This window comes from Nomascus leucogenys, chromosome 9 (assembly GCF_006542625.1).
Source record: "Nomascus leucogenys isolate Asia chromosome 9, Asia_NLE_v1, whole genome shotgun sequence".
Lineage (NCBI taxonomy): Eukaryota > Metazoa > Chordata > Mammalia > Primates > Hylobatidae > Nomascus > Nomascus leucogenys.
In genome coordinates this window covers 10647924-10664978 of record NC_044389.1, presented here as the reverse complement: position 1 = coordinate 10664978, position 17055 = coordinate 10647924, and the positions used below count along the sequence as shown (strand labels likewise).

The 17055-nt window shown below is 39.8% G+C and overlaps 1 protein-coding gene across 3 annotated transcripts in view; it reads right to left on the bottom strand.

Moving 5' to 3' along the window:
• FLT1 (fms related tyrosine kinase 1) overlaps positions 1-17055 on the bottom strand; it is a 195722-nt gene that overhangs the window by 153059 nt on the left and 25608 nt on the right. For all 3 annotated transcript variants that reach the window (XM_030818586.1, XM_003270218.2, XM_003270219.3), the window contains exons 2-3: positions 14675-14771; positions 14064-14290 (exon numbers count right to left, since the gene is read on the bottom strand). In XM_030818586.1, coding sequence (XP_030674446.1) covers positions 14064-14290; positions 14675-14771 — 324 coding nt within the window. The remainder of the gene's footprint in view (positions 1-14063; positions 14291-14674; positions 14772-17055) is intronic.

Genomic DNA, 17055 nt, shown 5'->3' with positions numbered 1-17055 from the left:
TCCTTTCAACTGCTTCTTGCCAATGAAAATAATAAAATCATCAAATTACTTCATGCTCACAACCCTATGAGGCAGGCACCCATTTTAAAGATGATGACAATGAAGTGTAAAGGGATTAATAATTTGCTTGAAATTCCTGTTTTTAATGTCCCTCTTGAGGTGTAAACTAAACACTAAATCTGGCACCACCTAAGTCTGGCACTACCTTTATTCCTGGTGCTATATATTTCTTCCTTTCCTCCCCTTCCCCTTCCCCTTTCCTTTCCTTTCCTTTCTGACAGAGTTTCACTCTTGTTGCCCAGGCTGGAGTGCAATGCTACCATCTCAGCTCACTGCAACCTTTACCTCCTGGGTTCAAGTGATTTTCCTGCCTCAGCCTCCCAAGAAGCTGGAATTACAGGCATGTGCTACCACGCTGGGCCAATTTCGTATTTTTAGTAGAGACGGGGTTTCACCATGTTGGTCAGGCTGGTCTCCAACTCCTGACCTCAAGTGATCTACCTGCCTCGGCCTCCCTAAGTGCTGGGACTACAGGCGTAAGCCACCATGCCTGGCAGGGTGCTACATATTTCTTAACGTATCCCAAGATTGGATACATTCTTTTGGTAAATATGGAGTCAACTGAAAGTCTGAAGTCTTTTGCATGTGTGCTATCTCAGCAATGGCTTCCCCCATCCAGTTCTAGGGTAGTTAGTGGGTTTTGCAAGCCAAATACAGGCCTTTATATGTATTCCTGTTAAATCTCAGTTTGCTAATCCCTGTTCACTGCTCTAGTTTGTTGGAAAATTTTGGGATCGTGATTTAGTCACATGACGTGATTTTGACCCCCATATTTGTCTCATTTTCTCAATGTGCCCTCAATTTCCTTTTTAAAGTCAAGGAAGTCAGGTAAGACTAATGTACTTGAAAATCCCATGTTTCTTTCATTTAACAAAGATTTACTGAGCACCTTCTGTGTACTATACCCTGTGCTGGGTCCTGGGGCTATCATGCTAAGCAAGATGGACTCAGTCCTGTCCGTAGAGCTTGTGAGAGGTGAGTCCTGCGTGAAAGGTCAGTAGGAGCACCATCTCGAGTTTGGGGGTGCCTAGGGTGCTTCCCAGAGGGAGAATATTTAACTTGAGACCTGAAAAATGAGGAAGAGTGAGCTGTTACAGAAGAGCTGGGTGGGGGGAGTGGGGAAGGGTGGAATGTCCCAGGCAGAGCACCCCCAGTCCACACCCCTCTTACTGCTCTTTCCCCAGTATGGTTAATTGTAACTCATTTTCTTTGACCTGCCAAACCGCAGGCCCCTTAAAAGTTGTTGGTCTCATCTTTGTATTTCCTACTCTGTCCAGCACAGTGTTTTTCACACATAGAGATTACTACCGATCACTGCTGCCTCCTAAGTGTTAGACAGTCTATATTATCTCATGTAGTCTCCTAATAGCCCCTGAAGTAATACTCTTCTCATTTTACAGTTGAAAAAACCAAGCTCAAAAAATGGTAACAATGAGTGGTAGTAGTAATAACAATAAACTCTTATATAGTGCATACTATACACCAAACACTGTCCTAAATGTTTTGCACATATGCGCTCTTGACTATGGGAGGTGGTTATAGGCAAGAACTTTGTTGCCATCTCTGCCATACACTTGTTATATAACCTTGAAAAAGCTACTTAACCTTTCTGAGAAATAAATGGAGATGACTAGGATAATACTTTCCCACTAAGATCAGGATCAAGGCAAGGATGTTCCCTCTCACTACTACTTTCCAACATCACACTGGAAGTCTTAACTCATGCAATAAGACAAGGGAAATAAAAGGTATACAGATTGGGAAAGAAAAAATAAAATTGCCTTTGTTCACAGATGATGTGATCATCTGTATAGAAAATCAAAAAGAATCAACAAAAATATCCCTGGAACTAGTAAAAGATTATAGCAAGCTTGCAGGACACAAAGTTAAATTCAAAGGTCAGTTGCTTTCCTATATACAAGCAAAGAAAACAAGTAGAATTGAAATGAAAAACACAATACCATTTGCATTAGCACCCCCAAAAGTGAAATACCTAGACACAAGTCTATCAAAACATGTATAAGAATCTATATGTATGACGAAAACTACAAGACTATGATGAACAAAACTGAAGAAAAACTAAATGAATGGAGAGATATTTCATCTCAGATAAAAAGATTCAATATTGTTAAAATGTCAGTTCTTCCCAATTTGATCTGCAGATTCAACGCAATCCCAATCAAAATCCCAGAAGTTACTTTGTGGATATGGACAAACTGATCCTAAAGTTTATATGGAGAGGCAAAAGACCCAGAATAGCCAACACAATATTGAAGAAGAGCAAAGTTGGAAGACTGACACTACCTAACTTCAAGACTTACTACAAAGCTATAGTAATCAAGACAGTGTGACATTGGCAAAAGAATAGACAAATAGGTCAGTGGAACAGAATACAGAGCCCAGAAATAGGCTCACATAAATACAGTCAACTGATCTTTGACAAAGGAGCAAATATCATCTTGTCAATAAATGGTGCTGAAAAACTGGACATCTGCATACAAACAAACAAACAAAAAATGAGTCTAGACACAGACCTTACACTCTTTAGAAAAATCAACACAAAATGGATCATAGAGACCTAAATGTAAAATGCAAAACTATAAAACTCCTAGAATATAACAGGAGAAAACCTAGATGAACTTTGGTATGACAATGACTTTTTAGATGCAACACTAAAGGCATGATCTACAAAATAATTGATAAGCTGGATTTCATTAAAATTCAAAACTCCTGCTCTGCAAAAGACAACATCAAGAGAATGAGAAGACAGGGCACAGACTGGGAGAAAATATTTGCAAAAGATACAGCTGAAAAAAGAATTGTTTTCCAAAACATACAAAGAATTCTTAAAATTCATCAGTAAGAAAACAAACAACTCTGTTTAAAATGGGTCATTTCACCAAAGAAGACACACAGATGGCAAATAAGCATATGAAAAGGTGCTCCACGTCATGTCATTGGGAAAATGCAAACTAAAATAACAATGAGAGACCATTACATACTTACTAGAGTAGCCAAAATCCAGAACACTGCCAACAGCAAATGTTGGCAAGGAGGCAGAATGATAGGAATTGTCATTTGCTGCTGGTGGGAATGCAACATGAGACAGCCACTTTGGAAGACGGTTTGGCAGTTTCTTACAAAACTAGCCTTTCTATTGCCCTAAAATTGAGCAATCATGTTCCTTGGTATTTGCCCAAAGGACCTGAAGAATTACATCCACACAAAACCTGCACATGGATGTTTATAGCAGCTTTATTCATTATTGCTAAAACTTGGAAGCAGCCAAGATGTCCTTTGGTAGGTGAATGGGTAAATAAACTAAAAATATAATTATATAATGAGTTTATATGATGAATATAAAAATATATAAACTATGAATATAAAAATATTTATATGATGGAATATTATTCAGCAATAAAAGAAATTAGATATTAAGCCATGGAAAGACATGGAGGAACTTTAAATGCATATTACTAAATGAAAGAAGCCAATCTGAAAAGGCTACATGCTGTATGATTCCAACTACATGAATTCTGGAAAAGGCAAAACTATGGAAACAGTAAGAAAGGTAAGTGTTTCCCGGCCGGGCACAGTGGCTCACGCCTGTAATCCCAGCACTTTAGGAGGCCGAGGGGGGTGGATCACAAGGTCAGGAGCTCGAGACCAGCCTGGCCAACATGGTGAAACCCTGTCTCTACTAAAAATACAAAAATTATCTGGGTATGGCGGGCACCTGTAATCTCAGCTACTTGGGAGGCTGAGGCAGGAGAATCGTTTGAACCCGGGAGGCAGAGATTGCAGTGAGCTGAGATTGCACTACTGCACTCCAGCCTGGGCAACAGGATGAGACTCCCTCTCAAAAAAAAAAAAAAAAAAAAAGAAAAATAAGGATAGGTGTTTGCCAGGGGTTGGGATTAAGGAAAGGATGACTAAGTAGAGCACAGAGGATTTTAGGGCAGTGAAAATACTCTGTATGGTACTATAATAGTGGACACATGTCATTGTATGTTTCTCCAAACCCATAGAATGTCCAACACCAAGGGTGAACCCTCATGTCAACTTTGTACTTGGGTGATTATGATGTCTCACTGTAGGCTCATTAATTGAAACAAATGTACCATTCTGGTGGGGAATGTTGATAATGAAGACTATGCATGTGGGGACAAGGGGTATATAGGAAATCTCTGTACCTTCCTCTCAATGTTGCTGTGAACCTGAAACTGCTCTAGGAAAAAAAAAAATCATACACACACACACACACACATACACATGCACACACATCTAATTTTTAAAATGAGAGCACTACTTCACAGGACTATTGTGAGGATAAAATCTGTTAATGAATGCAAAGTGCTTAGGATGGCACCCAGCATGGATTAAGACCCACTTAAATGTTAACTATTCTCCTCATTAAGCAATTTGTCCAAAGTCAAAGACCTGGTGAGTATCCGAACAGGGATTTGAAAGCAGTCTGAATCCTGGATCATGTTGTTTCAACTGCAGCTTATTAATTGACATTTGATGAAGGAAGGAAGGAAGGGAGGGGTGTTTACTGCTTTAGTAAGCTACCTATTTTGAACAACACAATCAGTCTAGCCAACATAATTCAGCAAAAATACATCAAATGACACACAACAAATATTTTAAATAGTTAAAGGAAAAACTGTAGAATATTAGAACTGGAAGGACCATAAAGATAAAAACAGATCACCTCCTCATCTCCAAGCAAGGCAAGCATTTCATTATCATTGTTAAAGTTATGAAATGCTAGAAACTTAAAGCCTTTTCAGCTTAAGGGGATTTCTTCTGAAAAAGTCCCTTGCTAATTTTTCTTAAAAGATCACTTGAGGGAGAGTTTTTAAAATCCTTAAAACCATAAAATTTTGATCCGTTGTTTTTCACACTTCTTGATTGTAGGGGAAAAATGAGAGAATATGGTCAATTTTGTTGCCTTTGGACTTCATTACCATCTTTAGATTTCTTTTTCTTTTTTTCTTTTTTTTTCCTTTTTTTTTTTTTTTTTTTTTTGAGATGGAGCCTTGCTCTGTCGCCCAGGCTGGAGTGCAGTGGCACAATTTGGCTCACTGCAACCTCCACCTCCTGGGTTCAAGCAATTCTCCTGCCTCAGCCTCCCGAGTAGCTGGGACTATACACATGCGCCACCACACCCGGCTAATTTTTTTGTGCTTTTAGTAGAGACGGAGTTTCACCATGTCAGTCAGGCTGGTCTTGAACTCCTGACCCCAAGTCATCCGCCCACTTCAGCCTCCCAAAGTACTGGGATTACAGGCGTGGGCCACCACACCCGGCCCATCTTTAGATTTCATAATTCCACCACAGTCATCAACTTTCCAAAGCCTTAAGTTGTATCCAAGTGGCTTATTCAGGACTATGTTCATTCTGATTATTTTTGAGTACTTATATAGTTCTACTAAATGCCTGATGATGTATAACTGCGTTGTTGCTAGTAAGTCTTAGCAATGTGGCTCTAGAGAGATGGCATGCCAAATTTTTTCTGGTATGGATTTTAGAGAGCCCCAGAAATTGTTTTGTCTCTGAGGGAATGGCCTGAACGTTTTACAGGTCCACACACCAAGTGCTAAGGATGAAATTACTAGGACATCCTAGGAGAATACAGGGTCTGGGGCAGGGGCCAAAGAGAGAAGATGCATTTGCTCCTGACTGCCAACAAGTCTACCAACGTGAGTGGCTTCTGTCCCAATCATATGTCAGGGTCTTCTATAGTCAAGCTCCCTTGGTGTTTAATGACAGAAATGTTTTTAGAAGGGAAATGTGAGATGTCAGGGCTTAAAGATATCAAGAATGTCTTCCATCCAATTTTCACGTAGCTGGAAAGGAAAATGGTTAAGAGTTAAGTTACTGTTCTCTAAACTCTCGCCATGTGGTCCCAATCAGCTGTCTGCCAGTGATGGATAGAATGAATAATCTCCTTCATACTTCAGCCCTAGAGGGAGTGCACAGCCAGGATGTAGAGGGGTCTATTTCCCAAGAAAAAAACTGCAATTGCAAACAACATCATCAGTGTGTATTTTAAGCCCTAGAAATATCTGTTTCCCCTCTTTCACATCTTTATCAAAATGAAAAAATAAATCCAGCAAAACCTGACCTTGTACTAGATTTTTGATGAAGATGTGTGCAGATGGGCCAGAAAATTCCTAGGAGCTCTTTAGAGAATTTGAAGGATAATTCTGCAGATGCACGTCAGTCTCAGGTTGCTGCCATTCTAGGAATCTCACCTGGGTTTCCAGACATGTCATCCAGAGACTGAGAGTCCCACCTTTGTTCACCCCAACATGTTCACCTGTCTCCTGAGCAAATGTATCCAGTAGGGATGTGAGAGGAAAAACAGGATCCATCACCCAATCTGTCTGCATTTGTGGCCTCCTGGTAATGCAGGGACTCAAGCAACTCTATAGTAGGAACCCTAGACAATTCCTGATCAAAACTTTGGAAACCAGTTCCTTCTGGAAGATTAGTGTTAGAAGAAACACACATTTCAGAAAATACATGGAAGGAGCCACATATTAGGGATAGAGGTGAGATGAGTAAGGGAGGGAAGCTCTTTGGATGGGCAGGGGGAGGAGAGAATGAGGCCATGCAGAAAATGGAAATTTAAAACCAGAGAAGACTCTAGACATTAACCAAGCAATATTAGATAACGTCATGGATTTCCTAAGAAATCTGTGCCTAAAAAATTCAGCCAACTAATATGCCTATGAGTTTGGGTTTTATTCTGGGAGCGTTCTTGTTTTCTTCCTGCAAAATATAAACTATTTTTGCTTATTTTCCCTTGGAGGAGAATTTTGATGAATAGAAACAATATTTTCTCTTTAAAGTTTCTCTCATGAAATTATAGTGATTCCATTGACATATTTTTGAAGCTTTGGCAATCTGTTCAGCCATGTGCTGCTCTCTGCCCATTACAAGTGCTGACCTGCATGAAAGCATGAACACCTTCTTTCGGTCTGGGGATGAAGGGCCCATGCTCCTGGTGCATTCCCACCTTACAAGGGTCCTTCTGATCCCCACGGGGAAAGTGGAGGAGGCAAGGCTCGGCGATGAAGCCTGCAGATTGCTACTCTGTTGATGTCCCTGCTGGTTCCGTGGAGATGTTTATTGGACTTACCATACCAGTCTGGCAGATTGGGCAACAAACACCATCTGCCCAACCATCACCCAGCTGGGCAGTGTTGACTGAGCCTTCTGTGTGTGCCAAATTGTGTCAGATCTGGGAAGGGATCTAAAGGCAGGCAGTGTTGGAGCAATAGCCACGCCTCACAGAACATGAATAGGGCTCCCCATTAGGGGCTATTAACAGAGCCCTCTTCACCCTTAGAGACCCACTTCTGAACAATAGTTATTCTCTAAAAAATAAAACTCGTGCTTTAAAAAATACTCACAAATCTGTGAGCTATGATCCTAGAGAGTAACTGGGGGACTTCACAATTACAGGATTCTGTGACTTTGCTTTTTGTGTCTCTCACAGAACAAACAACAGGGCCTTGTGTGGAGTAGGTGTGTAATCAACATCTGCAGACAGATTCCTGCCAGTGGAAACTCCTGGGCCAAGCCTCCGAGTGGGAAAACTCAGTTCAGGAGTGAAATGAGTGGATTGCACAGAACCACCAAAAGCAGTGGATCCAAATCAGCTAAAGGAGAGGGCTTTTTCCACTGCCACGTTTTCTCCAGACCTGTTTCATTACTGGTGTGCCCCTCCCCCCACTCCACCCCCCCCCAAAAGAATCACAGTGCTTACAACTGGCACTGCTTACCTAAATAATAGATACGGCCTATCCTGGTAACTTTTAAACTTATTATGCTAACTTTCACAATAAGAAATACATTTTACATCAGACCCATTACACACACACACACACGAAACACACACACACACACGCATGTATGTACTTTACATTTATGCGGGTAAAATGGATATATGCGTGTATAAAATTGAAACAAAAATAGTTTTACTAAACAACACTTACCCTTACTCTTTGCAATTTACTTGGATATTTTCTTTTCTATTTTGGGTTGGTTTTTCTTTTTTGAGATAGGTTCTCACTATGTTGTCCAGGCTGGAGTACAGTGGCTATTCACAGGTGCAATCACAGCTCACTGCAGCCTCAAATCCTGGGCTCAAGTGATCCTCTTGCCCCAGCCTCCTAAATAGCTGAGACTACAGGTGGATGCCCCAGCTCCTAGTTTTTTTTTTTTTTTAATGCAGATTGAAACCTATTCATTTGATTCCATAGCCCATTAATGAATTTGGAGGCACATTTTTAAAAGCCCTGCTCAACTTAGTAAATTTTTCCTTGAAAGAAAAAGAAAAATATTAAATTCTAGATTATAAAATTTTAATAACTGTATAATCTATGTTCTTAACAATTAAAACAACAACTAGCTCATAGTTTGATGTCAAGAGCTGCAACTCCAGTACAGGTGAAATAGCCCTAACCTAGCTGGATCCTCATCCTGGTTTCTCAATGTATGAGCTCTGTCCAGCTCATGCAAGTCACTGAGGCTGTTTTCTCATATATAACATGGAAGAAATACCAACTCCCTTTCTCTCAGAGATACTTAAGTAAAAGCTCTTAAGGAAATCTGAAGTTCAGTACAAATGAGTTCATTGAATCCTCCTCAGAATCGCCACTGCACTCCAGCCTGGGCGACAAAGCAGGACTGTCTCAAAAAAATTAAAAATAAAAGTAAAAATAAGAATAAAAAAAGAATCCTCAGAAAATCTGCACTGGTAGGATTTGCTCAAGGTTTCATAGCCAGGTAGAGCCTTTTTTTCCCCCGCTAAACACATTTATATAAAAGCATAATTATTATTCTCTCCCAGAATATCTAAGTTGTTAGAAATTCTACTGCTTTCAGTTATATACCCAATGCGTCCAGTAATGTTTCTACTTCAAATTATGCTGCTATGCAAATCTCATGAGTTTTATGCATATGGGAAAATCAACTGTGGAAAAATTTGTTATAGAAATGCTCCAACCCATTGACTTTAATAGAGCCAGAGAGGAAAATAATCAAGTAAAGAGAAACAGAAGAGAAGAGATGAGTTTCTTTTACAGGGATGAACTAGAAGGGATCCACCCAGCCCTATCATTTTGCTTTTCGATTATAATTTTTCAAGAGGAGATATTATATTTAAATAGGCCCTAGAAGCTTACGGCTGGTGAGAGAGATATATAAGCTAACTTCACAGTGTGGGGAGCTCAACACCCTAAGTTTAAGGTCTTGCTAACTAAATTAAAGATACTGACAAGTGTTAACCACTTCGGAGATGCCATTAAAAAACTCGTCTGGTCAGTTTTCTCACTTTACAGTCATAACTCATATATTACAATAAAATTTTCAATGAAATCCTCTAACTGTGAGAAAATGCTGACCTGGAGCCAATTTCCTGTGTACACCAGTGTCAGAAAAGAAGTGCAAAAGTGCTCCTTTTTCTCTCCAAGGGGATGAAGTTCACCTAAATAGCCCCAACATTACTATTCTTCTAGAAATTAGTAGAAGAATTGTACTCTGTTTTAATTAGGAGGTGCTTTGTAATTTGTTTTTGTTTGTGACCTGGTGTTTTATAGCTATAATTAGATTCAATTCATTTTTAACAAAGCAATTTTTACAAATGCATATCATCTTTTCCACTATTATGATTCAAAAGCCATACCAAGGGTATATCCGGAGAGAATGATGAATGATGGTGCCTTTGCATCAATGTAATTTAGTGTGGCAAAGCTCCACCTGGCTGTGGGACCAAGTGGCCCCTTCCAGGATTCTGAGTGTCACATTGATTCCCCTCTTTCCCTCAGCCATTCAACCTCTGATCACCAAGGCCAACGAATCCCCCAATTCTGTCAACTCTCCTTCCCCACCACGACCAAAGTGAACTCAGGACACCACCTTCCACCTGCTTTGTTGCACAGAGCAGGCCCCTATCTGGCCTTCCTGCCTCAGTCTTGCCCCTTCCGATCTCCTCCTGCCACTGAGAATGTGAAGGGAAAACCTGACCACCTTATTCCAGTGCTAGCACTTTCCCATGACTCCCCACAGAGCCCTGATGTGAAGCGGATTCTTGGTCCTTCACTTGTAAAATGAAGAGAACAATGCTTCATTGGATGGTTGTGAGGATTAAATTGCATCAAGTAAATGAAACCATTTGTTTAAGTGAAAAGAAACAAATGTAAGAAATTATTATATTAGCGGAAATTTAAATTTACTAGAAAATTCGGTAATTAAGTAAAGTAGTTAAATATAAGTACTTGGGTACGTAAATTGATTTAATACATTATGCTAGAGGTTTGGTGGATTTACACAAGCTGGAATGATAAAGTGCTGATATTGATTTTTCTGTACATTACATATCAGATGTTACATCCTAATCAGGTGGGAACAGCGCCTGTTACACAGCAGGCAATCAATAATGCCTAAGTAATAGTTTGTTCATAATTCACATGCTGGGTTTCATGACATGTAGACAGAGCTACACTCCTGATTCTTTTTCTTAAAACCCTATTAGACTACAAATCTACCTTTTCAAAAGACGTGTCTACATAGGGTTACTCATCCTTAGAGAAAAATAAAACGAAATCCCAATAATCTGCAGATGCTTATTGGGGCTGAAATCCCCCAAACAGATTCTAAAGTAAATATTCAACAATAATAAATACATGATAACCAAGTTAATATCTAGCAAGTAATCACAGCTGTGTATTAGGAAATGATTGGAGTTTTATTAATGCCAGAGACAATGATCTGAGTCATCAGAGATAAGTTTTGTGCTCCTGAACTAAAATAAACCTGTCATGGAAGTGTTCGGTAACAATGGAAGCAGAAGATCAAATTTTCTCAGAAAGAGAGTTAATAAAATAATGAGAGAGATACATAAAATATTAGGCTCCTCGGAAAAGTTATGATTGTTTAATGGATTACATCACAGCTACCTTGGACTTTAATAAGGTGTGATTATGAGACCAATATCACCCTAACAGGAGACAAATAACAAAATAGGTGTTACTGTTCATAGTAGTACAGTTACAGGCTCATAGTAACTGTTTCGTAAATATTTGATGATTAAATTAATTAGCAAACAAGATTCAGAAGGCTCTTCTATGGTTACCATTATTGATTCCAACATCTTTTAGTATCAGTGCTATTTAAAAATAGTGGTCTCATGATATTATCATAACAATTTTTCCACTGAGTTCATAAAATATTCGTAGTATATGTATGTATGTATATGTGTGTATTCCATAATAATCTATGAAATACAATGCATTTCACAATCCTTCCTTATCCAAAAACAATCTATGTGATAGATAATTTCCTAATGTCCAACAAATTATGCAAGTGTTTTATGATATTGGAACTTGTAGTTTTCTGCGAATGGTTGTGGACTATTACAGGAAGGCAGACATGATAAATATATGACCTAACGGCCACTGCTCCCCCACAATCCCACAAGAGACATCAATAATCAATCATGGCGCTTTTTCCCACTAAGCCTGGAATTTATTCTCAATGTCAATTTTAACATAGTATTCCACAAAGCACCTGTTAATCCATTCATTTATTCATTTAGCAAGTATTATTGATTTCTTAATATGTGCAAGGCACTGTACCAGGGAGGCACATTACAGATAAAAGTAACCAGGACAGACATGGACTGTGCCATCACAAGGCTTAGATTAACAACGGATTTGACACTCAAAGTCATGATTGTTTGCCAGATCTGCTCTGTTGTATAGTTGAAATGGAACTAATTCTAAATAGCAGTGTCTCTCCTTTGTGACAGTAGGGGACTGAGTGGAGAGGCTTGCACTCCCTGGCTTCATAAAGCCATGATGTCTATTGAATAGTTTAGGAGTTAAAGGTGAAAATAGCTGAACACTGTTTATCAGAAAAAAAGAGATGGTTTTCTTTTTATTCATTTAAGTGTCCGATTTGTAAGTCAGACTGATAAACCCATAGGAGAAAGTTTTATGAAAATATTAGAATGAATAAATGTTTCTCCCACTCCCCTATAGAGACAGGGGCAGTCTGTGACTCACTGCAGTGTTTTCCTTTCTCCACAGATGTCGGAAAGAACACAATATGCTATGTGGAATTAGAGAAAGAGAACAGATGGCTGAGTACATAGCTTTTTCCACCACTATCAAAGCGTGTTGTCTTTCCCCCTCAGCTGCAAAATTACCTCTCTGAAAGTCTCTGCTCTTAATGCTGCACCTTCTCTACCCTTCCTCATTCCTGCCTGCCATCCTTTCATCCCTGCTTTAGAAGTGGGCTGACTTCCCCAAGCAAAGTTCCCCGGCCCACCTCCCACTCGTATGTGGAAGTGAGCTGATTGCATCCCTTGATGGCAAACTGTTTGGATGGTTAGTCCCTTACAGTTATCTACCCCCTGGACAAGCACAAAATGTCAAAACAGAATTTGGAGGATCGGGGACATGAAAGTGGCTCAGTCAAAATCAGGCTGATAGCTGCTACAAAGAGGTTACTGTCAATAACAGGCAACTGTTCTGCTGTCTCCTAAGACTAATCCTGAATCTGGATATGCACATGTTATGCTCAGGGAAAACACTGTCTAGTTGCCTTATTTCACAAGTTAGAAAAAAATCTCATGGCCAGGTGCGGTAGCTCACGCCTGTAATCCCAACACTTTGGGAGGCTGAGGCAGGTGGATCACCTGAGGTCAGGAGTTCGAGACCAGCCTGACCAACATGGTGAAACTCAGTCTCTACTAAAAATACAAAAATTAGCCAGGAGTGGTGGCAGACGCCTGTAATCCTAGCTACTTGGGAGGCTAAGGCAGGCGAATCACTTGAACCTGGGAGGTGGAGGTTGCAGTGAGCTGAGATAGTGCCATTGCACTCCAGCCTGGGTGAGAGAGCGAGACTCCATCTCAAACAAAACAAAACAAACAAACAAACAAACAAACAAAAACTACCTCACTAAAACGTTAATTCTATTGTACTACCTCCAGTGCAAAGACCCAGTTCTTGAACTCACCAGAAGGTAGACCCACAATGTATATTTAGCTATTGATGCTGATGGTTGGTTGTTTTCTTTTGTGTTTTTAACCTGATTCTGTGCCTGAAGTGCCTACTAATATTGCTTTGTGTTCTCTACAGCCTTGTTTGTATGTGTGAGGTTTTTTTTCTTTAATCCCCTCAAGATATGAAAATTGACTGGAACTAAACAAGGAAGAAGAAAGTGACAGGCCATTTTTATTATCCTTTCTCAGGGTTCCAAGTGAGTTTCTACTTCTTAAAAGATTTTGCATTTTTTCCCTTTGAATGTTACTTCATTTGTTCATTCTCTAAGGAAGGAAAAACAGTATCATAAAAATTATGAATGAATGGAAATGATTTTTTTACGAGTAGTATAAAACATGAATCAAACATGATTCATTTTTACCCTTTGCCCTTTGCACTGTATCCTGGTCAGTGCCAGTTCTCATGTCATTATAGTAGTTCCTCAGTGAACATGAAATAATACAACATTGTCCACTGGAACCAGTTATATAACACTCAAGATAACGGCAACATTGCGTTTATTAATTTAGTAGAAACAACAATATTTTACGGTTCCGACATATAAGAGAATGCAGCTGTGTTAAATGACAAAAATCATGTATTCTATTTTGGGCTTCTCAATAACTAAGAAACAGAACGAAAATCCTTTTATTCACTTATTCATCCAACTACGGGCCACATACTGTGCTAAGAGCTGTGGGTACAGAGGTGGCCTATACAGACCAGTCTCTCTTTGTGGAGCACATAGTGACTCACTGGGCCTTGACAATTCTGGTTAAAATTGACATCCACGAAAGTGTCTACAACTAGGATGGAATCTCTTTCCTAACCCGTTTCTTTCACACTCACTAGGAAAGCAACCTTTACAATGGATCACGGTAGATTTATGACTCATTTGCAAAGCAATAGCAAACAGAATGTAGAAAATGGAAGTCTTACCACTAATAAATATATAGATTGCAGATTCTGTTTCCTTCTTCTTTGAAGTAGGTACAGCTAGATATTTGCAGCTGTAGAAGCCAGTGTGGTTTGCTTGAGCTGTGTTCAAGGTTAAAGTACTGCAGAATTGTTTGCCATTTCTTCCACAGGCAGATTTAGTTATGCTCAGCCTTTCGCTTTCCTTACTCACCGTTTCAGGCAAAGACCATTTATGGGCTGCTTCCCCCCTGCAATCACAGATAAGAAAACAAAACATATTTATGGCTGGGCTCAGCACCAGTTCCTCAGCATTCATTTTATTAGGAAGCGGAGGTCCTCTCTTAAGTGTAGTCATCTTCCTCTTTACGGGAAAGCAACACATTCAGAAAAGCTGTAGAACAATACTCAGAAAAAAGATGCAGAACTATTTGGGCATCCCTTCCCCCATTTCCCTGAGTGAGTAATGCCCTCCCTTCCCCATGAATCCCCTTTCATGGGAAGCTGGATGCATATGGTTTGCACTTTGCAGATCACAGGAGATCACTGAGGTCCCTACCTTTTTATTCTGCCAGGGAACGATTTTGCCTTAGGCATGGCAACTAGATTATTCCCAAAGCAACACAGTCACTTACCTGCATTGGAGACGCAGTGTCTGGCCTGCTTGCATGACGTGCTGGGTGCCTTTTAAACTCAGTTCAGGATCTTTTAATTTTGAACCTGAACTAGATCCTGAAAAACAAATTTTTAAAATGTATTATTTGTAAATTGCCTTCTTACCTTTTTTTAAGTTATCTTTCCATAAAGGTGAATTTTTCATTTTTAATTTATTTACATCTTTAATTTACTTGCATCTTTAATTTATAAGCAAAAGATACACTAATACAAATTTCTCTTAATTCACAAATTTTTTCTAGCTCTACCCTTGCTCATAAATATTATATATCCTTTTATACCAAATGACCTAAATAATATCCAAAAGCCTGTTTATGTAGAATGGTAATGGATTCATATAGGTTCAATGCAATTATATTAAAATATATAACTTGTTATAATATTCAAATATGTAATAACTTAGTAAAAACTCTCAAGAATAAATGTCAGTGTCATCCAAAATATATTTTCAATACTGAACTTTTTCCAGTGTGGGTCGTCTAGTCCTATAGGCCTGTCTCATCTTTTTTTTCTGAATAAAAAGTACAGAAATTTTCCTGGGCTCTGGACTTCGTGCAATCATTAGTTGAGCAATGATATTTTTGGCCAATCATTTCCCTTTCTGAACCAGTTTCCTCATTTGGAAAACTAATTTAAGAATCAAAATCAGTTTTAGAAGCCATTTGGTTTGTCTTACATAATCTATGAGTTCCCTCTATAATGGTACAGTCAAAAGGGAACTGTTCACACGCTTACGTGACATTCGACAAACATCTCGGAGGATTGTTGTGAGGCAATAAAGTGAAATGATGAAAGTGCTTTAAAATCTACACATCTCCATATGATGCAATAATGACATCCATTTTAGTGACCAGCGGTATCACCCTAGACAAGTCATCTCTCTTTCCAGATCTCAGTTATCTTATCTGTAAAAAAGAGATTGGACTAGACGACCTTGAAACCTCTGCCCTTCCATTTCTCACAGTCCCAGCCTGATAGAGCTTGGATGCTGACCCTCCACTTCTGATGGTGATCGTAATCCTCAATGTTGGAGGTGGGGCCCGGTGGGAGGTGTTTGGGTCATGGGGGTGGATCCCTCATGCATGCCATGGTGCTGTCATTTAGATCTGATTATCTGAAAGTGTGTGGCCCCTCCCCACTTCTCTTGTTCCTGCTGCCACCATGTGATACACTTGCTCCTGTTTTGCCTTTGACATGAGTAAGGGCTCCCTGAGGCCTCACTGGAAGGCAAGCAGATGCTAGAACCATGCTTGTACAGCCTGGAGAACTGTGAGTCAATTACACCTCTTAATAAATTACCAAGCCTCAGATATTTCTTTACAGCAATGTAAGAACAGCCTAACAGACAGCCTCATGATTTTTTGAACCATAGGTGCTACAGAGGCTGAGCCTCCCTTGAAGTTATTACTGACCAATCAGAATACTATCACTAAGGATCTCTCTCGCGTCCTTCCTCCCCTCATCCCTCACTCTCTCTTCTCACTCTCCCTATTCTTCACCAGCCTCCTCCTCCTCCCCTCTTCCCTGGTAGCTGCAATGCCTCCGAAAGGCAGCAGATGAGGGGCCCAGGATTAGCATTCCTTAGGCAGGAATAGAAGTTAGCAGGAGAGAGGAAAGAAATTCTTGGAGGGAGGAAAACTTAGTATTTGGCACCAATCTCAGGGTATAGTTTTACTTGAAAAAATCAGTTTAAACAGTGGAAGCAAAGGTAGAAGCTCTAAGTGAATGGTCATGCAGGTTTTACCATTAGGTCACAGATCTGTGAGATGATGTGTGTGTCAAATACCCTGGTTATGCCCAGCAGTCCTCTCCAGCATTTCTCTTGGATTTGACTATCTCAAAAACTGGATTCAGTTAGAAGCTCTGCGTTTGAGGCTTAGCTTTTCCACCTACTGACTGCATGACCTTGGCATCACTTAATTTGCTGCTCCTTAGGCTCCTCCTGAGTGGAACTGGAAAGCCTATGAGCCATCTCACAGGCAGGGTGTGTGCATTCGGTGCTGTGCTGTGGAAGAGGCTGGCTTGCTGCTTGGCACGTGGCAGATGCCCACTGTCACCAACATCTAGGGGAATCACATCCCGTCCCCCTGCTTCTGTCAGAATATTTTGCTGGGTATATAATTTCAAAGATATTAAATTAACATATGCTTTTCTGGTATTGCTGATGATATAAATCAATATCTTTTAAATTTTTATTTTATTTTATTTTTGAGACAGAGTTTCACTTTGTTTCCCAGGCTGGAGTGCCTTGGTGCGATCTTGACTCACTCTGCAACCTCTGCCTGCCAGGTTCAAGAGATTCTCGTGCTTCAGCCTCCCGAGTAGCTGGGACTACAGGTGC